Source organism: Oncorhynchus masou, chromosome 20 (genome assembly GCF_036934945.1).
Source record: "Oncorhynchus masou masou isolate Uvic2021 chromosome 20, UVic_Omas_1.1, whole genome shotgun sequence".
Taxonomy (NCBI): domain Eukaryota; kingdom Metazoa; phylum Chordata; class Actinopteri; order Salmoniformes; family Salmonidae; genus Oncorhynchus; species Oncorhynchus masou.
The window spans coordinates 12,417,901-12,441,129 of NC_088231.1; the positions used below are offsets into that span (position 1 = coordinate 12,417,901).

General features: G+C 45.3%; 1 protein-coding gene across 1 annotated transcript in view; it reads left to right on the forward strand.

Annotated features, from left to right (window-relative positions):
• The window catches only part of LOC135506529 (glycine receptor subunit alpha-3-like), a 102,620-nt gene that overhangs the window by 40,964 nt on the left and 38,427 nt on the right, over positions 1 to 23,229 (forward strand). Inside the window, exons 2-4 of the mRNA XM_064925888.1 lie at positions 10,535 to 10,665; positions 13,001 to 13,068; positions 20,932 to 21,155. Coding sequence (XP_064781960.1) covers positions 10,535 to 10,665; positions 13,001 to 13,068; positions 20,932 to 21,155 — 423 coding nt within the window. The remainder of the gene's footprint in view (positions 1 to 10,534; positions 10,666 to 13,000; positions 13,069 to 20,931; positions 21,156 to 23,229) is intronic.

Sequence of the window (23,229 nt, forward strand, 5' to 3'; positions counted from 1 at the left end):
ACCTTACTACTCAGAATGAAAAGGAGTTGCCAAATCCTACAATGTGATTTTCTGGATTTCTTTTTCTCATTTTGTCTGTCATAGTTGAAGTGTACCTATGATGAAAATTACAGGCCTCTCTCATATTTTTAAGTGGGAGAACTTGCACAATTGGTGGCTGACTAAATACTTTTTTGCCCCACTGTATAGAGTAATGACCCTGGTGGTGACAAAACCTTTTCAGTCAAGCAGACAATATGACAGTTCCATAAAGTAACTGCAAAACACATATGGATGGATTGATTATACTGTATAAAGTATATGGTAAGAATGTGCAGGGTTCCGTGATTGCAGATCTATTTCATGGTACTTTAGAGACGCCGTAAAAGAACCATATGGCTTATAGGCCAAGATGTACTTGTGAAATAATGTTATTTTTTTCCCCAACACATAACCCGTCATCATCATCACCATCTCCGTTATGGATACAGTATGTATAACGCCACTGACACTGACAGCATGTTTCGGGAATGACGGAATGAGATTCTCGCCACGCATATAAAGGGATGGGAATGCCAGTCCAGTTGAGAGCATGGGCATGGAATACAAAAGGCAAAGAAAAGAGAAGGTTGCAAAGTAATGCTCCGTGGCATTCTGGCTGCATCGTCTCTCTCGTTGGGCTCAGAAATAATGAGTCGAAATGAAGAGGGAGGGAGGCAGAGCACGGCGTTCACAAGTTATTTTACCTTTATTTTCAAAAAAATCTTTATTTTCTGCCTCGCTTTCAATAGCTTGGCTTCTCATCTAGCTGTGTCCTTTTCCTTCATGCTCCATGCTTCATGTATTGGATTGGGCGATATACAGTACGTTGTTCTATATGGTAGGTCTTACCTCTTCTTTTCTACAGCAATCCTTTGTTCACATCGTGAACATTTGCAGACTAACATAAGAAACATAGGTGGCTCAGGATCTAAAAACACTTCCTCTTCTCCACTGTCCTCCAGTCATTCCTCTGCTGTTGTTTAATTGATGACGTATCATGCTTTTGGAGCCGATTCATTAAAAACACCGCTATCGTTTCATCCAGAAGGCTTGGCAAACATCAGCGGATGGATGGTGGTTACCGTGGTATCCCTCTACAGGTGAAGGGGACAGGGTTTGGTTACTAAGCAACTGTCACTGATTGCAAAGACGCTGCTGGCGTTTGTGAAGCCTCACGAGTCACGACACAGACAGACAGGATGGATATGTATCGGTTGGTATCGGAGGTGTGCAAACAAACTGGTTCGTTCTCTCTCTCTCTCTCTCTCTCTCTCTCTCTCGGACAGAGAGAACTGTGACTCTGTAACACCCCCTCTCACAGGTGGGAAATTATACATCACAGCTGTGCTTGAACGACACACACCCACACACTCTGTTACCAACCCTGTGTCGGCATTTACACCTTCGAACCCGTTTCCCTCTCACAGATCCCAACGGAACCATAGAGCAACTTTGAAGCCGTAGTTCCATAAATGCCAGTGACATATCAGGCCTAAAGTCTCTAATGGTAAAGCACAGCCCATATAATTCATTATACGGTTACAGCCTGTTTTCAGCATGTGAGCTACAGCTTGTCCTCATCCCCTTGTAATGGAACAGGACATCATGTCAGCCTATGGGTGATGTGGAACCAGCTATCGTGCCCCTGTAGTCCACTGGGGAGGCTGTCCGAGAGGGTGAAAGGAGGCACACACCAAGGTATATATATGCTATGACAGGCTATACAATATTGCCATCTCATACTCACACATACAGGTCCCAATGAACAAGACAGAGAATGAAACACGGATGGTATGCTAGCAATACGCTGCACAGGGGAGACAGAAAGGAGTTTGTGCAGAGCGATTGACTGTGGGCATCGGTGGTCGTAGGCTACTTCCCTTGGCAATGACAACACAATGAGACTAAGGCCTGGAAGGGTTCCTGGCTCTCTAGCCTGTTGTCATGCCACTGGGTTACGGGGACATTTCACTGTTACAGAACAGATAGTGCTTTAGTGTTCTAGGCTTTTGTTTCGTGGTTTGATGGTTCATTGTTCTCAAGTATGACACCGGCACCTCCTGCTGACAAGTACTTCTGTTTTCCTAGAATATAGTATTGTCCATAGGGTCACGTAAAGTTGAAGCGCTGCTTATTCTCTACAGGCCTCAAATGAATGCAGAACGAGACGCAACACATGAGCCGTGTGTAATCATAAACTGTGAGAATTTTATGCTATGCATTTGCGTTTTGAACGATAGAAACAACAGACAATGGGTGTATTGTCCGGGTAGATAGAACTGAAATGAATACAACGGTTTGTGGTTTTCGTGTTTTAGAGGGGATGCTTTGATGTCTCGAACAACAAGAGGCACCGCCGGTACACACACATATACACACAGACACACCCGCGTGCACACACACACACACACAAAACCACATACAGTACACACACATGAATTGTGTCAAAATGATCAACAACGTTCATCAGACGTTCCATCACTGTTTACACCTTTCAGAACAACAGCAGCAATCAATGTCATTTGTTTACCGACGACGTGGAAAAGCTGGAGGGGAGAGGTATGATGAATAATTGAACAGCAATTACACCTCACATGTGGCATTTGTATTTCAAGCTGTAGACATCAGCCATTTTGTAGATTTACAAGGTGTGTGTGTGTGTGTTTTGTTTTGTTTGTTTGTACGTGCAAGAGTTTGTGGCACAAGATGCTACATTATTCAATATTGTAAGTGCAATTCTGTCTGGCCTATTGGTCACTGTTGGGATGCAGGGTGTATAGCTATCTGTCAGTTAAACCCTCATCCTCCTCCATCTCTTCCCTCTCCCACTATCTATCAGTTAAACCCTCATCCTCCTCCATCTCTTCCCTCTCCCATCCTCTTCCTCTCTCTCTCATAGCTGGGCTGCACGCTGTTGCTATCAGTTAATCTCACTTAGCTGTCCGCTAGACCGTTCCTCCACGTCCCTCCCCCTCCCTCCCCGATCTCCCCCATCTCCCCACTCCTGAACGCTTCAGCTCGTCTGACTCGCATCCCCATCAGCCAGCCTCTCTGCCACGCCTCCAAGCAGCTGGGGAGGAGAGAGGGATGGAGGGAGGAACTGGAAGGTGGGAGAACAAAGAGATGAAAAGGGAGAGAAAGAGGAGAGGGAGGGAGGAAGGAGGGAGGGGGCAGGGAAGAAAAGAGGGATGTGGAAGTTGGGATGGAGGGAGAGAGGTAGAGAGACAGAGAAAGAGAGAGAGGGAGGGAGGAGGAAGTAAGTGAAAGAAGGTGGGAAGAGGGGAGGAAAGGCAGGGAAGCACTCTCAATCTCTCATCCTGTGCCTCCTCTATTTCCCTCCCTCTCTCTCTGTCAGTGTGACACACTTTTTTATCCCCGTTAGGGAGCCATAGCGTCTGGATGTAACCTTGACACCCGGGGGGGGGGGAGAGAGAGACCCAAATGTGTGTGCATAAGAATATTGGCCTGCGTATTTTTTTTGCTTGTTTACTATGCTTCCGCCAATGTGTAGTGGACTGCAAGCTTCAGACTAACAAGGACTTTGAACTGAATATTATTTCCAATTATGGAGCGCCTTTGAGCCAGAAGGGTTCATTTAAGTCATTCTGCTACTGTTCTATATCCAGTCTGTGACTGTTCTCTATCCAATCTGTGACTGTTCAATAACCAAACTGGGGCTGTTCTTTATCCATTCTGTGTGACTGTTCTATATTATGAGACACACTGAGAAGAATCCCATGAGGATTGCTGTGTTTTAAACAGTTCTCTTACTCGGTCTGTTCAACCGGCTGGTTTGGTTCACAAAAGCATAGCCGACACCGGCGACCTACCACTCCGCTCTGTCGACCACCGCGGTTGCAGCTGGACGTTCCAGCAGCCAGGACAGGGTTGCCATGACGACTGTCCCAACTATCTCTATGGCTCGCCTCGTCTGCCCGCTGCTGGAAGTTTTTTTTCCCAGAGTGCTCCTTGTTTGTTTGGGAGATGGCAGATGGACTGAAACGTTGGCTCTAGACTACACTGTGGAAGGATGGATGGAAGGATAGAGGGACACTGGCCTGACAACGATCTCCCTGGAGGATTATGAATCACAGCAGAGCTTTTCTTTGGGTGAGACGAGGGCACTATGGGACCCTGAGGAGAGGCTTGAGCCTGTCATGGTGCCCAGTGAGGGACCCCGGGTCCCTGACACCAGAGCTCCTCAAAACACCCTGTCTGTCACTGTCATGGAGCTCCACGAGTGAGACCCCAGTCAAGGAGGTTACTTGCTGCCTCAGGAGACCTTGTCAGTAGTCTCTCTATCGCCATCATCAGGGCGTCAGATGCGTCCAGCCCAAACCCCCATGTCAGACATATTGTAGCTCTCTCAGCATTACTCAGTATACATTTTCCCTCAGTATCTTCAGCCACAAGGGATAAATATGCAAATTCCGCATATCCTCATAGGTAACACTGGTGGCTGAGTAATGTGAAAGTATTTAGGAATTTCTCCTGTATTCAGCGTAAAGACAGTCTCCTATCACTGGGTTATTCAGAGAGCAGAGATCTTATGTCAAACTAGGAGGAGATTCACCATGTAGTGCTGACGTGGGGTTGTACAGTAGGCAGTGACCTCAATGTTTATATGTTCAATTTAATTGATGTTAGTTTGTACCCTCCAGGACAATTGTTTGTGTGTACTGTTGTTAAGTCTTTCTGTGTATAAGGATAGGTTCTGGCAGATATCATGTCTCTGTCCTCCTTCAAGAGTCTTTCAAAGTCTTTCAGCTTTCCCCCTGCAGCCACTAACTCCAGCACGAAGTCAAGTTGTGACAAGTTGGACTTACAATGGCTCGTGGTGGGGCTGGTTTGAGATGGGGCTGGAATAAAGATATTGGATTGGGATCAAACGTAGGGGAATATCATAGCTGGAGGTTAAAGGGATAATTCAGGCGACATCTATATTTGGGGGCAATTACCCTTTACCTTAAGATGTGTCTGAAGGCCCATAGTGGGACAATCCACAATATTCCATTGTTGCCGTCTGCCACCGGCGAAGGATCTGTTCATGTTTTCTTCACTGCGAGAACTCCAGAATATTCCAATGCTCCATCAAGCCACGGGTGAGTTTATTCACAGCTGGTAATCAATCCGCATCTGAGTGCCCAGTGGAATACAATACAGTGTAATACAACTTTATTGTCCATGTTACAGCAAACAGAAAGAGATGCGGCTGGGAGTCAACATAAGGTAATCGTTCCAGTTACGAGTGACAAAATTCCAGCGATTATTTCAGCAGTCTGAACGATAAAAATCCCTGCAAATTCCACCAGCTACCAAACTTAGTTTAACGTTGTTTTTTTAGGAAGTTTCAGCTTGCAATGCAGCTTTGCTAACATCGGTGCCGGTGTTTACATTCATGAATTTTCACAATGCTAATTATGCTAGCTCCTGGCTGTGGCAGATGTCCACAATGCTAATTATGCTAGCTCCTGGCTGTGGCAGATGTTCACAATGGATTGTTGTGGATTCTATCATTATAGGGCTGTAGACACCTCTTAAGGTAAGGGTTATTCCACCCAAATATCAATTTTGCCTGAACTATCCATTCAATGGTTGTTTCCTTGATAAAACATGATGTAATCTAGCCTGGGTGCCAGTCTGCATTTCTGCTCTCTTGATAATTAGAAACAAGGAGCCAGGCAATATGTAATCAGTACAACTGGAACGGACAGAAAGAGTGAAGTAAGATCATGTGGACGAGGTACTATATATCCATACGTCACTGAGCCGATCCTTGCTGAGGTAAGTGGGTTGGGGGCTCTCGGGCCTCGGCTAGGGCACAGCTCTGGACACTCGGAATGGAGTAATGCTATAATACTGGAACATTTCGTTCTGCTTTCTCTCCCTCCCCACACATACAACCAGGTCTCACACACACACGTGCAAAAAGACACATGAACGTATCCACACACGCATACTCCAGGGCTCTTCTATTTTTTTTTATTTGTAAGTTTAATTTTGTAAGTTTTAGATTCCGTCTCTCACAGTTGAAGTGTACCTATGATAAAAATTACAGACCTCTACATGCTTTGTAAGTAGGAAAAAACCTTCAAAATCGGCAGTGTATCAAATACTTGTTCTCCCCACTGTATATCTCTGTATGCATGTATATATATTCTACTTACTTGTTATTTTCTTAACTTGACTTTTGATTATTAACGTAATTGACATTTGTACTGCACTGTTGAGGGAGCTTGCAAGTTAGCTTTTCACTGCACCGTTTATACCTGCTGTAAACTGTGTATGTGATGAAACAAGCAAAGTGTCAATACAGGATTAAGATTGAATCCAGCCGCGAGCTGCCCAGTGACACGAGATAGATGCCTTTTTATGCTCGATTCGAGGCAAGCAACACTGAAGCATGCATGAGAGCACCAGCTATTCTGGACTACTGTGTGATAACTCTCTCTGTAGCCAATATGAGCAAGACCTTTAAACAGGTCAACATTCACAAAGGCGCAGGGACAAACGGATTACAAGGACTTGTAGGCAAAGCAAGCGCAGACCAACTGGCAAGTGTCTTCACTGATGTTTTCAACCTCTCCCTGACCGAGTCTGTTATACCTTTCAAGCAGACCACCATTGTCTCTGTGTTCAAGAAAGTGAAGGTAACATGCCTAAATCATAGCACTCACATCAGTAGCTATGAAGTGCTTTAAAAGGCTTTTTTTGGTCATGGCTCACATCAACAGGATCCTCCCGGATCCCCTAGACCCATTCTAATTCGCATATCGCCCCAACAGATCCACAGATGATGCAATCTCAATCACACTCCACACTGCCCTTTCCCACGTGGACAAAAGGAACACCTATGTGAGAATGCTGTTCATTGACTACAGCTCAGCATTCAACACCATAGCGCCCACAAAGCTCATCACTAAGCTAATGACCATGGGACTAAACACCTCCCTCTGCAACTGGATCCTGGACTTCCTGACGGTCCGCCCCCAGGTGGTAAGTGTAGGCAACAACGCGTCTGTTTTGCTGATCCTCAAAACTGGAGCCGCTCAGGGGTGTGTGCTTAGTCCCCCCTGTTCATCCACGACTGCGTGGCCAAATGCGACTCCAACACCATCATTAAGTTTGCTGACGACACCACAGTGGTAGGCCTGATCACCGACAACGATGAGACAGCCTATAGGGAGGAGATCAGAAACCTGGCAGTGTGGTGCCAGGACAACAACCTCTCCGTCAATGTGAGCAAGACAAAGGAGCTGATTGTGGACTACATAACTATAGGAAAAGGCTGTAGTGGAGCGGGTTGAGAGTTTCAAGTTCCTTGGTGTCCACATCACCAACAAACTATCATGGTCCTAACACACCAAGACAGTCATGAAGAGGGCACGACAACATCTTCTCCCCCTCTGGAGACTAAAAAGATTTGGCATGGGTCCCCAGATCCTCAAAAAGTTATACAGTTATGCACCATCGAGAGCATCCTGACCGGTTGCATCACCGCCTGGCATGGTAACAAGGCGCTACAGAGGGTAGTGCGTATGGCCCAGGACATCACTGGGGCCAAGCTTCCTGACATCCAGGACCAAAATACTAGGCGGTGTCAGAGGAAATCACCAAAAATTGTCAGACTCCAGTCACCCAAGTCATAGACTGTTTTCTCTGCGACCAAAAGGCTCCTTAACAGCTTATAAAACCTGCTGAACAATTAACCAAATGGCCACCGGATTATTTACATTGACCCCCCCCCATTTGTTTTTACACTGCTGCTACTCGCTGTTTATTATAGTCACTTCACCCTACCTCCATGTACAAATTACCTCGACTAACCTGTACCCTGCACATTGACTCGGTACCGGTACCCCTTATGTATAGCTTTGTTATTGTTATTTTATTGTGTTACTTTTTATTATTTTATATTGTAGTTTATATGGTAAATATTTTCTTAACTCTTTCTTGAACTGCACTGTTGGTTAAGGGCTTGTAAGTAAGCATTTCACGGTAAGGTCTACACACGTTGTATTTGGCGCAGGTGACAAATAAAGTTTGATTTGATAAACTTTGATTTAAATAATATCAATATTGGAGTATGTGGAATATGAAAACAATAGCATTTTGGGAATGTTTTCTGTGGCTTATTATTAGAGCTGTAAATGTCCCTACTTTGTGCCCTAATTTTTCCCTGACCCCATGACCGGACCAGGAAAACAACTATTTTTAATTTCATGGCATATAAGTGCTCATGTACACTATAACTGGTAACTGAGCACAAATTATATTTCAGAATTGAGGCCATGTGAAATTGACCAATCACGTTGCGTTGCCGTACTGTTCCGTATGTGTGGTTCTTTTGAGTTCATTAAGGATGGCAACGTTTTGTTTGTTCCAAATGTTCCAAATGTTTCCCCTTTTCATATTGTATATTCAGCCGGGGGAAAATGTTGTTCTTCTTGACCTAAATCCCCTTTGGTAATTATTGTTTTCATTTTCAACCAGCTTGTTTTTGTTTTGTCCACGGCATGAGACAGCATGGCATTATGCCCACTGCTGGTTTCTAACACTGAAATGAGTCAATCTAGATGTCTCTGTGAAGTCGGACAGTGTAAGATTTCACACCACTTACATCCTACTTAGTCACAAGGAAACTATGTTATGTGGTCATGCAATTTGAAAATGAATGTTTGATATTTTTAAACTATTTTACTGCCACTTTCATTGTCTGTATTTGTATCCGATGAGAAGGTCTGGTTACACAGGCAGCCCGATTCTGATCTTTTTCTGCTAATTGGTCTTTTGATCAATCACGTCAGATCTTTTTCAGAGCTGATTTAATTGGTCAAAAGACCAATTAGTGGAGAAAAAAAAGATCCGAATCAGGTTGCCTGTGTCGACGCAGCCTTAGTGCAAGGCAGGAACATAACCTGTTCACCCTGGGGGTCTCCAATAACCAGGTTTAAAGCACATCAGATTTTTACCACTTTCCAGGAAAAAACTGCTTGCCTTGTCCCAGGTGTAAGGGCTTAAAGAGAGCACCGGTAGCACCGTCTAACATGAAATCCATTGGGGGAGCGAGAGGCAACTACATGCTGTCTGCTTAAAGCAAAGGGGGTGGAGTCACAACAGGATACATGTACGGGTACCGCTGGTAGCTACCGAACCAACACGTGCAAATAGGGGATGAAATAAGAAACGGAGACTGTCTGTATTGTGGCTCACATTAATTAATCATTCCTACACGGGCCTAGCTCACTTACGAGAAGACTTTATATTCTTCTACTACCTGTAATTTTCCTTAGAAGAGAGAAAGAGCGAGAAGATCCCAGGCTTTGATGTTTTAATTAGTCATTTGGCTATCGGGGCTCGCAGTCCCTCCCTCTAGCAGGATTTTACTTTCCCTGCCAACGTGGGTTGACAGCTGTGAATAAATACTTGATGGAGGATGTTTGTGCTGGCATTGTGATGGGCTCGGGAGGAAGAGAATCTTGGAGTTTAATCACTGTTTATGTTTTGGTCCTCTCGTTGTCAACAGTTTTTTTTTTTTGCCAAAACTCTGTCTAAAAAGACAAGATGAGGGTTGTGTATGCCGTTTGCTCTGGGCTATAGCACAACGTACTTGAGCATATTTGATGAGTTACCCAGGCATTCTCTCAGGGATTGGGGTTTAGCAATAGAGGGCACAACGTTAGACAACGGGTCCCAATCCAATGCATGGTAAATAAGTGTGTCCTCCCTGAGCTTCTCTCTGGATAATGAATAAGGACTTTCAGTGGATGGGATGTCTAGGATGCCGTATCAAATGTATTTTTTACCTTCTAGGTTTTTGTGCCTTTGGGAAATTCATATCGACAGCTATTTATATTTCAGCCATGTTCAAATATTTAGTATGGAGCGTTATTGGTGCCACTAAAGACCCCTGTTATATTCAGCTGTTGTATCTAAATTAACAGATTGAGGTTTGCTATAATATAGAGCCTTTTATTGTATTGATACAGTGAAAGTCCTGCGAGAGGAACTATAATTAACACACACATTCAATATTAGATGGTTCCTATATCTGTCTGGTCAGCCACTCTGTCTTTCTCTCTCTCTCTCCATCTGTCCCTCACTATCTCTTTCTCTCTCCATCTCTCTCTCTCTCTCTCTCTCTCTCTCTCTCTCTCTCTCCCCCTCTCTCTGCCCCTCTCCTTCTCTCTCTGGGAATCTAAATACATTTCTTCAGCCTCCGCTACTTCGGCCACAAAAGAGAAGTCCTGAATATGCATTATGATGTCAGGGGACATTAGTGTTAGTGTGTACATTAATGGCCTGGGTTACCTCTGCTGCACATTTCACTAAAGTCTGTATTTTGTCTGTGTGCCTCTTCTCTCTCTCTCTCTCTCTCTCTCTCTCTCTCTCTCTCTCTCTCTCTCTCTCTCTCTCTCTCTCTCTCTCTCTCTCTCTCTCTCTCTCTCTCTCTCTCTTTCTCTCTCTCTTTCTCTCTCTTTCTCTCTCTTTCTCTCGCTCTCTCTTCTTTTAGTCTGGTGGCGTCTAAAGAGCCAGAGAGTCCTCGGGGGAGAGCAGTGCATCCTCCGTCACCCTCCGACTTCTTGGACAAACTCATGGGGAGAACCTCTGGCTACGATGCCAGAATTAGACCCAACTTTAAAGGTACAGTATGGGCCTACAGTTTGTTTCTGGCCAAAAGTAGAACTGGCAGTTACAAGTTAAATTCAGGCCAAACATTAAATGTAACTTTCCTCTTTACCCAATGAGCAAGTCAGTTCATCCTCGGTTCATCGACTGATGTGACGTATTTACATGAATATCCACAATAATACTTTCCAGAATAAAAAGTTCCCATTTCATCCCCAAAATCCTTTCGTTATGTACCGTCTTACAAGTAACATCCAACATCACAACGTCAGGTGGCTGTTAGCTGCTGACTGAGGCCGCAGTGAACAGCTCCTAAAATGGATTCAGAACAGACGGTGTTTACTCTCCCGTTTAGCCAAGAGGTCCCCTCGGTTCTACTGTTTACCATACTGCTGGCCAGGCCCAGGGACCGACTGCCTCCAGCCCTGGCCCTGTCCCTCGTGGCAGAGGCCTGGCATTGGAATGGGAGTTAACAGAATGGTCTGTCTGGAAGGAAAAGACACGTTCGGTTTCTGTTTGTCACTTTTTAGCTTGGCAAACACAGGGAGTAGAAGGCCGTCCACGAAAGCTTGCCATCACACTCTGTTCTGAGCTGTCCTGATTGACATCATGTAGGCCATGTTCAATACAATGAGTAAAGAAAGTGTCCATGATAGGATGCTTGTGATAAGGCCATGGTCTAGAGAAGGGTTTGTTAGCCAATCAAATTGCGATTCAGCTGAAAAATAGGACCATCCACAGGTTATGTGATCTATCAGTTCTGTTTGCCACATGTGGCCACATCCATCCACACATTTGAGCAGGAAGGGGAAATGGGATGGAGTGGTCAGTGGAGTGTTCAGTTGGACCAGCAGAGAGAAACACACACACACACACAGCAAAGTGAAAAACCCACACACTCCCTTATCTCTTCTTTTGTCATCATTGTCGATGACAGTGTCACAGAACGCAGAAAGCCACGGGAATACGGATCACCCGGCTCTGCTTGACAACTAGACTCCTAGGAAAAAAACATACCTGTCATGTATGATTTGACATGCACTAACCACTTACTGACATCACTGTACATGCTGCTCTAAGTGTATTGCTGTTTCTATTGTAGTGTAGAAAGCATGGCCACAGTTTGTATGCTGGTCACATACAGTAATGCAACAGTGAAAGGACTTTGTCCTTAAGACATGCCAATCATCTTGAATGGAAAAAAGTGAAATTATGAAATGAAAATGACTGCTAATGTCGTAAAAGCACATCATGTTGTCAGATGTCATTGATACAGACGTAGGATCTTAATTTGAGTCCGTTTGCGACAGCAGAGAAATAATCCTGCAGCAACAGGAAATGTGAATTATTTCGTGGATTTATAATTCATGGACATTTGTGCAGAGACATTCTTCTTAAGGGAAAATCAAGTTTGACATTTTGGCAACACTTCACTTGACACCCAGCGTCATAACATGTTGTCACATGGTCATAACCATATGATAATATGTCATAACAGCTGACATAACTTGTCATAACACTGTCATGACACATACTGTATATTTAGACCTGTTGTGACATGTATTGCATTGTATGTCTGGTTAAGACACCTACATGATGTGTCAAAACCCACAAAACCTACAACACAAAAACATTCCATTACACCATAGTTTGTTGTATAACATTTTCTGAAATGTAATATTGAATTATCATTGTAATTGCGTACAAATTGATGTCGGACATGCGCCTACCACAATGCTCTGTTGCTGATGAGGTGGGATAAATGCAGGAGCAGGACAAGACACCCTCCTTTTGACTGATGACTTTTCGCAGTCCAAGTAAAGTGACACAGGAGAAAGTTATTCCAAGTATGATGGGGAAAAAAGCATGACTGAAAAAAATGAATTACAACAGCAACAAAGGACTTAAGAAAGAAACTTTCAAACGAAAGGAAACTTCTTGGCAGAGACAAAACACATTTGGAGAGAACTACAAGTTTTACATTTCCTGCATTGTGGGAAAGTTTTCCTGCAACAGCTGATCAAATTAAGATCCCACATCTGTAGGTTAGCATATATTTTGTTTTGAGGGGAAAAACAGATCATTTATCAAGAATGGGAAGTAGATGAAGATATATAATGCCTCCAGGGCTACAAGGCTGTGCAGGATCTATTCTATTACATCATGTATAAGGCCATCGTGGCATGGATTGATGGAACCACAGTTTTTAATATTCATGGGGGGGGTTTAAGTGAAGAGCCATGTTTCTCAAAGACATTGAATAATCCCTGTATATGTGTTTCTATGCTTACATGTTTTAAACTACTTTGAAGCTATATCATATTTCCTAATGCTATTTTCCTCTGTCTAGGTCCTCCTGTGAACGTATCATGCAACATATTCATCAACAGCTTTGGCTCCATAGCTGAGACTACAATGGTACGTATATATTCATATATTCATATAAATACATTTACTGCCTTCATTCCAGTCAATGTCAAACACATTTATTTGAAAGCCAATGAATTCCAAAGGGTAGCATTGCCAAACGATGACAAACTACGTGACAGGGTGGGGGTAGTGTGTGTGTAACATGGGGTAGTGTGTGTTTCGCGTGCCAGCGGGTTACCAGCTCACTTTGTCTCACACACAAACACACACACACACACACACTGATAATGTGGACGAGGAAGCATCATAACGCAGCGTGTTTCCCGGAAAAGCATCTCTCAGACCTCTTCTCCACTCTCTCCTGGGGAGAATCTCTTAAGTAAGAATCCATTTCCCTTCCTCTCCCACTGAACGGATGAATTGAACAAGCACCATTAAGCTATTAGTGAGGGTACTTTACTGAAACAATAAACATCCCCCTGAAGAAGATATCGTTTTCTAAGAGGGTGTTTCCTATTTGAATGAGATCATGAACGTGCCTGATGGAGAGGTTGTTCCTTAAAGAGGAAGGTGTTATTTTAACCTGCGTCTGGGACGTGGATCAGAGATGAAGTTGATGGGTTTGGATGGGGAATGGAGTTAAAGGACTAGACAATGGATCCCCTGGAGCAAGGCTTTGAATGTCTACTGAAAGGCACAGACACAATGGCATAGGCACACATGCACACACTCTCACACACACACCACACACAGTGGATGTGAAGAGGGGACATCTGCGTCAGTCTGCCAGCGTTAACTTTGCAGTGACGCGTCCACTTGTCACTCACTCACACACTCACACACTCACTCACACACACACACACACACACACACACACACACACAAAGCCCTGTCGCCTGCCTCCCCGTCCCGATCTGAATAAGTCGTAGCCTCAGGGAGCTGACACACAGGCTTACAAGTCATTACCAGTGATGAGACAAGCAGGACACACACACACACACACACCACTGCGAGGCTTCCTGCTTTATAGATACCCAAACAGCAGGCACCTCACAAATCATTCAGCAATTACAGAACTACCTTAGGAACCACAGACCCAGTGGTGGTTGTAGAAGTAGAGATCTCCCTATCTTTCCCTCAAGATGAAATAATCAATACACCCAAATGGAATGTGGTCAGTGAAGCTGGACGTAAAGATGATTTAAAAGACAAATTGGCTTGGTGGTTCTTGGGCTCTGGGACGTTTCTTATGAGTCGATGTAGATGGAAATGTTTTTACTACGACCCATAAAGGATTAAAATTGTCTCACTGGCTTTGACTCTGTTTTGCAAGTCTATAATGAGAAGTGACATGCATATGAGTGATTTAGTTTTTATAATGTGGTGTTTGTATGAGTACCCCTTCATGGGGTGTACAAAGGTGCCAAATGATGATGAAGTCATCTGAAGCTCGGTGAGAAAACAGAAGTGAACACAAATTCTTCCATTTCTTAGCATTAGGCATCATTTGGGATTAATGGAGTGATGTGATAAGTTTGATGGTGAACGAGGACGATGTGGAGGTCTCCAATATATTTGAACAGGGATAGCATGGAACTGCAAGATATGGAAAGAGTGAGAAAATGGAGGGACTTCAGAGTCCAGTGTAGCTGTGGGGGTAGAGGGGATGTGCAGTGAAGGACAGAGGGGCCATACTGGAGAGAAAGGAAAACAATTGAGAGAGAAAAAGACAGGAGAGGGGGATCATTCTCCTCCGTATGTCACCGCTGGTTTAGAGAGGCTCAGGGGCAGCAGCAGCCCGACTCCCACCATCACCATCTGTCCTCCTCCACACACAGGGAGATGATGTAACATTGGTCGGAGGAGGGAGGGAGGGAGGGAGGGAGGGAGGGAGGGAGGGAGGGAGGGAGGGAATTTACTGAAGAGCACTAAGGCCTGACCCGCAAGGCGTTGCTCATGGCCCATCACAGGGAAAAGGTTTCATTCAGAGACAGACCGAGAGTGGGTGGGTTAAGTCTGTTTGAGTTACATGGAGAGAGTGGATTGGAGAATTCTGTTAGAGACTTACAAGGGAGACATACAAAGATGTGATGCATTCCTTTCTAGGTCTGATATGATTAGATTTGAAAAGGACTCTGACTCTGTGTGGCTCTGATTCCTTTCCAGCAAGCAGCAGACCAGACGACAAGCCTTTCTGACTGTGACATAACTTCTGATAGCGCAGTGCTGCTTTGACATGGGGATTGAACTGCTGTCAGTGATGGATGGAAACATTGTGTCATAGAGTACAAAGGAGGAGGCTACACACTGCCACGTCTTATTTACTATGGCGTGTGTGTGTGTGGTGTGTGTCCATCCTCCCCCTCTCATCTCAACCAATGAAGGTTGGTTTGACAGATCAGATCTGAGATTAAAGCTCAGTGGTCAATCCTATAGTACCAAGCTATAGTGACCACATTAAATATGGTGGTTGTGTTCATGTTGGACCACTGCATCATTCTAGGTAACATAATTCAAAAAATACAGACAGCAGACAGGTCAGACAGCAGACATGTTGGGGCTGAAAGGGTAATAAGTCAATCAGTTTAAGATCAGCCCCAACTGTTTATTAGGCTGCTTTGTTTTGAGGAGGGCGGGGTTTGTGAAAGGCATTTCTGTTGGTCAATTATGGAATAAAACCTAGTTTTACTCTGCCTCACTCAGCCTCTCCCCAGACTTTGTCACAGCCCCAAAAAAACATCAATATTTCCTGAGCTGTCTTATCTTCTAGATATACTGTAGGACAGTCACCCCGAAACCTTAGGTTTTTTAAAACTTTGTTTTGCCATTTCTGAATGTGTTACTTAATGTGTTTCTGTGGGCTATAGTAGTAAAGGAAATAGTAGAACCCCCCCCCCCCTCCAAAGGCTTAGGCTTTTAGAGGTTATTAGGAGCGTTCACCATGCAGCAACCACGCGGACAAAACACACACTGAGTGTACAAACATTAAGGACACCTACTCTTTCCATCAAGTAGACTGACCAGGTGAATACAGATTAAAGCTATTGATCCCTTATTGATGTCACTTGTTAAATCCACCAATCAGTATAGATGAAGGGGAGGAGACAGGTTAAAGAACAATTTATTTATTTTATTTGAGACATGGATTGTGTGCCATTCAGAGGGTGAATGGGCAAGACAAAAATGTTAAATGTCTTTGAACGGGGTACGGTAGTAGGTGCCAGACCTAGCGGTTTGAGTGTGTCAGGAATTGCAACGCTGCTGGGTTTTTTCACACTCAACAGTTTCCCGTGTGTATCAAGAATGGTCCACCACCCAAAGGACATCCAGCCAACTTGACACAACTGTGGGAAGCATTGGAGTCAACACGGGCCAGCATCCCTGTGGAACGCTTTTGGCACCTTGTAGAGTCAATGCCTCAACGTATTGAGGCTGTTCTGAGGGCAAAACTCAATTATAGGAAGCCATTTCTAATGTTTTGTACACTCAGTGTATATGATGTCATGCTACATAGGTCGAGGTTTGCATCATCAGTTGAGATCTGGAATCGACCACTTCTAGCAACATGTGCCCTAGCTTACAACCATGAAAGTATGGTTGGCTTGTTTGTTATGATAGGGCACATGTTTTCCCTGACCGTGTGACCTGACCTGGAAAAACTCCTGGCCCTAGTTAGGATTGATTTGCACTTTGACTTCTTTCCTTAAGTTAAGTGTTGTTAATTCAGGTCAGCAGGTCAATCTGTGAGTGCTGTGCCTTCCAGTCAGTCATCAAAGTCAGTGATGCAGTGACATAGGAGGCTTCCCAGGAGAGAGTTCCACTGTGTCCGGTGGTTCTTCCTGCTTATACCACAGATTACCCGTGCTCCACTAAACCCGTATGTGCTGCTGTGCCCACAGCCATGAGTCGTGGTCCTCACTGGGACACATACATGGAAAGGCGCTCACAACGATAGCAGAGGTATGTAGGGAGTTGTGGTTGAGGGGGTATTTGGTACCATGTTGAGATCTAAGTGTGTGTGTCCTCTGAGATCCGCCTGACCTGTGAGTAACATTTTTGTCCTTGTTTATTAAAGCGGCGGGAGTGGTATGGTACATGGTCACATGGTAGACTAGAGTCACGTGGTAGACTAGAGTGACATGGTCACATGCTGGACTAGAGTCACGTGGTAGACTAGAGTGACATGGTCACATGCTGGACTAGAGTCACGTGGTAGACTAGAGTCACGTGGTAGACTAGAGTGACATGGTCACATGGCAGACTAGAGTCACGTGGTAGACTAGAGTGACATGGGCACATGGTAGACTAGAGTCACATGGTCACATGGTAGACTAGAGTCACATGGTAGACTAGAGTGACATGGACATGGTAGACTGGAGTCACATGGTAGACTAGAGTGACATGGTCACATGGTAGACCAGAGTGACATGGTCACATGGTAAACTAGAGTCACATGGTAGACCAGAGTGACATGGTCGCATGGTAGACTAGAGCCAGAGTCACGTGGTAGACTAGAGTCACGTGGTAGACTAGAGCCATAGAGTCACGTGGTAGACTAGAGCCATAGAGTGACGTGGTAGACTAGAGTCACGTGGTAGACTAGAGTCACGTGGTAGACTAGAATCACGTGGTAGACCAGAGTCACGTGGTAGACTAGAGTCACATGGTAGACTAGAGTCACATGGTAGACTAGAGTCATAGAGTCACGTGGTAGACTAGAGTCACATGGTAGACTAGAGTCACATGGTAGACTAGAGCCACATGGTAGACTAGAGTCATGTGGTAGACTAGAGTCACGTGGTAGACTAGAGTCACATGGTAGACTAGAGTCATAGAGTCATGTGGTAGACTAGAGTCAGTCATGTGGTAGACTAGAGTCAGAGTCACGTGGAAGACTCGTCACATGGTAGACTAGAGTCACGTGGTAGACTAGAGCCATAGTCACGTGGAAGACTAGAGTCACGTGGTAGACTAGAGTCACATGGTAGACTAGAGCCATAGAGTGACGTGGTAGACTAGAGTCACGTGGTAGACTAGAGTCACGTGGTAGACTAGAGTCACAGAGTCATGTGGTAGACTAGAGTCAGTCATGTGGTAGACTAGAGTCAGTCATGTGGTAGACTAGAGTCAGAGTCACGTGGAAGACTCGTCACATGGTAGACTAGAGTCACAGAGTCACGTGGTAGACTAGTCACGTGGTAGACTAGTCACGTGGTAGACTAGTCACGTGGTAGACTAGTCACATGGTAGACTAGTCACATGGTAGACTAGAGTCACATGGTAGAAGGGGTCCGTATAGACTACAGTAGTAGACTACAGTATGTGTACCATAGGACCTCAAGGGGTCCGTATAGACTACATGTGTAAGGGGTCCATAGGATGTGTACCTCACCTCAAGGGGCCCGTATAGACTACAGTATGTGTACCATAGGACCTCAAGGGGCCCATATAGACTACAGTATGTGTACCATAGGACCTCAAGGGGCCCGTAGACTACAGTATGTCCATAGGACCTCAAGGGGCCCATAAGACTAAAGTATGTGTAGACCATGTGTACCATAGGACCTCAGTGTCCATAGTCAAGGGGTCCGTAGACTACAGTATGTGTACCATAGGACCTCAAGGGGTCCATAGGACCATCCTCAAGGGGTCCGTATAGACTACAGTATGTGTACCATAGGACCTCAAGGGGTCCGTATAGACTAGGACCTCAAGGGGTCCGTATAGACTAGTATGTGTACCATAGGACCTCAAGGGGTCCGTATAGACTACAGTATGTGTACCATAGGACCTCAAGGGGTCCGTATAGACTACAGTATGTGTACCATAGGACCTCAAGGGGTCCGTATAGACTACAGTATGTGTACCATAGGACCTCAAGGGGTCCGTATAGACTACAGTATGTGTACCATAGGACCTCAAGGGGTCCGTATAGACTACAGTATGTGTACCATAAGACCTCAAGGGGCCCGTATAGACTACAGTATGTGTACCATAGGACCTCAAGGGGCCCGTATAGACTACAGTATGTGTACCATAGGACCTCAAGGGGCCCGTATAGACTACAGTATGTGTACCATAGGACCTCAAGGGGCCCGTATAGACTACAGTATGTCTACCATAGGACCTCAAGGGGCCCATATAGACTACAGTATGTCTACCATAGGACCTCAAGGGGCCCATATAGACTACAGTATGTGTACCATAGGACCTCAAGTGGCCCATATAGACTACAGTATGTTAGTGTGTCTCTATAAGAAGGCTTAGAGATGGACTGAGTATTGCAGAAAAATGTGGGACGATCACCGCTGCTAGATATTTCCCAGATGGGTTGGAGGCCCTGTCCGCCTTCACAGATTAGAGAAAAAAGGATGTTTGAATAAGCGCCGAAATTGGACAGCTTTTCGCGAGCACCAATGTGAGGTGTGTTACCCTGTTCAGTCTGTCTGTGTCAGAGAGCAGGAGAGAGCAGGCTCAGTGCCATTATTCATGATCAGCTGCTGCTGAACGAATACACATTGTGGAACTACCGTTAGCAACTGATCTGGGATCAGCTCTCCCTAGCCGAGTCCTAACGTTAACCATTATGAAAACTAATAACTACACAGGCCCCTGGACCATGAACAAAACAAACACCGTCATGCCTAATCAAACCTATCCCAATTTTCCCAGCTGTCATTCTCAGTGGTCTGTCTGTCTTTTCAGCTCTGAATGAGCTCAAGTGAATAGATATTGTCATTCCCTTTAAAGTGATGAGTGCTAATGGTAATAGTGCACCATATGTTTGATAGCAGGAGAGCTGCTGTACTGACGTTGTCTCCGAACAGCAGATGCCTTCAGATGGGATATGCCAGTCCTTTTCTCTCCACTGCACTTTATGTAACATCTACTCTAAATGTTCAGGTAAAATCTAATAAAAGCAAATCAAAAAATGTCTTGCGTTTTCACCCGGCTGAGGTAGACAAGATATGTAATTACAGCTTGGTATTTGCTCAGCAACACTGGTAAAAAAGAAAAAAGGCAATTTAGATTGATGTATCCCCTAAAATGAAGTATGATTTTTTTATATATATATCACCTAGTTGAAAGTAAACAAAGGCTGAAACAGATGTTTATATTGTTGGAGCATTCATTAAAACATTTTTAACCTGAAGTGCCTTTAGGGCATGTCAATTTTGACAGGGCTTTTCCCCCTATGGAACATCAAATCTGTGCAGTACTATACATGAATTCAACTGGACAGGGCATGGACTATGGGGGATCGGACGTAGAGATGTAAGGGACATTTTTAAGAAGCAAATCCCTATAAAGCATCAGCTTCATTAGAAAGCCACGGTGGCGTGTGGCTAAGTGACCGTGACGACAGCACAGAGAACAGGGAAAGGAACTGATAGAATAGGGGAGTTGATCCCGGCAGCACCAGAGGCATCCGACGCATCTGCGCCCCTGGTCCCCACCATATGGGGACTTCATGGTCCTCTCTGCCTTGGTTCATTGATGTCAGCACTCTGAACATCAGCAGGAACCACCAGGACCTTAGAGGGGAGGATATAGTACTGACTTTGGGTCCCCAAAGTGTCACCACCATATGCGGACTTCGCGCCCCTGTAGGTGCCCCTATGCCTGGTTCAGTGGTGTCTGCTCCATGAGCATCCGCTGGGACCACGAGGACCCTAAACTCGGACCTCTGGGGGAATGTGATGAATGCAGAGGGGCAGGACACAGTACTGTAGCTCAGTGTACCATGTTAAACCCCTGCGGTCAACTGCAAATCACAACCTGTCACTAATTCCCTACTCCTCTTGCTCCCTCTCCCTTCTCCCTCTCCCCTCTCCCTTCCTCCCTCCCTCTCCCCTCTCCCTCGCTCCCTCTCCCCTCTCCCTCTCCCCTCTTCCTCCCTCCATCCACTAGGACTACAGAGTGAACATCTTCCTCCGTCAAAAGTGGAACGACCCCAGGTTAGCGTACACAGAGTACCCTGACGGTTCTCTGGACCTGGACCCCTCTATGTTGGACTCTATCTGGAAACCTGACTTGTTCTTCGCCAACGAGAAAGGGGCCCATTTCCACGAAGTCACCACAGACAACAAGCTGTTAAGAATATTCAAGAACGGCAACGTCCTCTATTCTATACGGTGAGTGTGTACAAGTATGGATCCCACTAACAACCTTTTCACATTATAATACCTAATTTAACCAAACTGGGCTCAGATAATTCCATCAACTATGGTGGATTCAATTCCAGGCTAGCTCAGTACAGCTTGGTTTGGCTCAGCTCAGTTTGGCTCAGTAGTGTGAAAAACCCTCAAGAGGTGTGGGCCTACGCATCATCAAATGACCATCTTACGTTGATACATCAATCACATAATCAGACTATAGGTCCGTTGAACGGCCCGTAACTCACACCGAGTCTTATCCCAGCTCGAAACATTCACTCCACGACACTCTTTAGAATAAAAGGTGCTATCTAGAATCTAAAAGGGTTCATCGGCTGTCCCCATAGGAGAACCCTTTGAACAATTTTTTGGGGTTCCAGGTAAAACCCTGTTGGTTCCATGTAGAACCCTATTGAGTTCTATGTAGAACATGGAACCCAAAAGAGTGCTACCTGGAGCCTGGAACTAAAAAGGGTTCTCCTATGAGGACAGTTGAAGAACTCTTTTGGAACCCTTTTTTTTGCCACACCCTCAATTAAGATGGGACACTTCTCATCTTCTGTCATTAAACATAAAGCCAGAACGGGGGGTGTCACAATGTTGTGTAAATCTCAAGGTGGAGCGGTGAATTGTTGAAAGCCTTGAGTCGACGGCATCAGTCGGGTTGAGTTATGGAGTTGTGTAGTGGCGGGGCCGTAGGAAAGCTGTGATGGAAGGCTGAGAGGATATGACACGACGGAGCGGAGGGATCCCATCGGCCATGGAGTCCGTCCGCCGCCTGGCGCCTCCGGGGTGGAGGACGTAATTAAAACATGTCCAATTTGCAACCGTCAGCCTTCTTAGTTTTGTCTCTATCCTTTTGCTCTATCTTTCATTCCCTCTCTCTCCATCCTTCTCATCTCTCGGCCTCTCTCTTTCTCTCCTCTCTTGTTTTTCCTCTCTCTCTTTCTTTTTCCTCTCTCTCTCTCTCCTCTCTTTCTCTCTCTCCTCACCAGCGATTTGCAGGACTACTGGTTCAACACTGAGCCAAGTGTACTTGACACTGGACAGGATTTGTCCAGGCACGATACATGTGAATGTACACTTAGGAAAAAAAGGGTTCCAAAAGGGTTCTTCGGCTGCCCCCATAGGAAAGCCTTTCTGGATCCAAGGAGAACTATTATGGGTTCCATGTTGAACCCTCTGTGTAAAGGGTTCTTCGGCTGCCCCCATAGGAAAGCCTTTTTGGATCCAAGGAGAACTATTATGGGTTCCATGTTGAACCCTCTGTGTAAAGGGTTCTTCGGCTGCCCCCATAGGAAAGCCTTTTTGGATCCAAGGAGAACTATTATGGGTTCCATGTTGAACCCTCTGTGTAAAGGTTCTTCGGCTGCCCCCATAGGAAAGCCTTTCTGGATCCAAGGAGAACTATTATGGGTTCCATGTTGAACCCTCTGTGTAAAGGGTTCTTCGGCTGCCCCCATAGGAAAGCCTGTTTGGATCCAAGGAGAACTATTATGGGTTCCATGTTGAACCCTCTGTGTAAAGGGTTCTTCGGCTGCCCCCATAGGAAAGCCTGTTTGGATCCAAGGAGAACTATTATGGGTTCCATGTTGAACCCTCTGTGTAAAGGGTTCTTCGGCTGCCCCCATAGGAAAGCCTTTCTGGATCCAAGGAGAACTATTATGGGTTCCATGTTGAACCCTCTGTGTAAAGGGTTCTTCGGCTGCCCCCATAGGAAAGCCTGTTTGGATCCAAGGAGAACTATTATGGGTTCCATGTTGAACCCTCTGTGTAAAGGGTTCTTCGGCTGCCCCCATAGGAAAGCCTTTCTGGATCCAAGGAGAACTATTATGGGTTCCATGTTGAACCCTCTGTGTAAAGGGTTCTTCGGCTGCCCCCATAGGAAAGCCTTTCTGGATCCAAGGAGAACTATTATGGGTTCCATGTTGAACCCTCTGTGTAAAGGGTTCTTCGGCTGCCCCCATAGGAAAGCCTGTTTGGATCCAAGGAGAACTATTATGGGTTCCATGTTGAACCCTCTGTGTAAAGGGTTCTTCGGCTGCCCCCATAG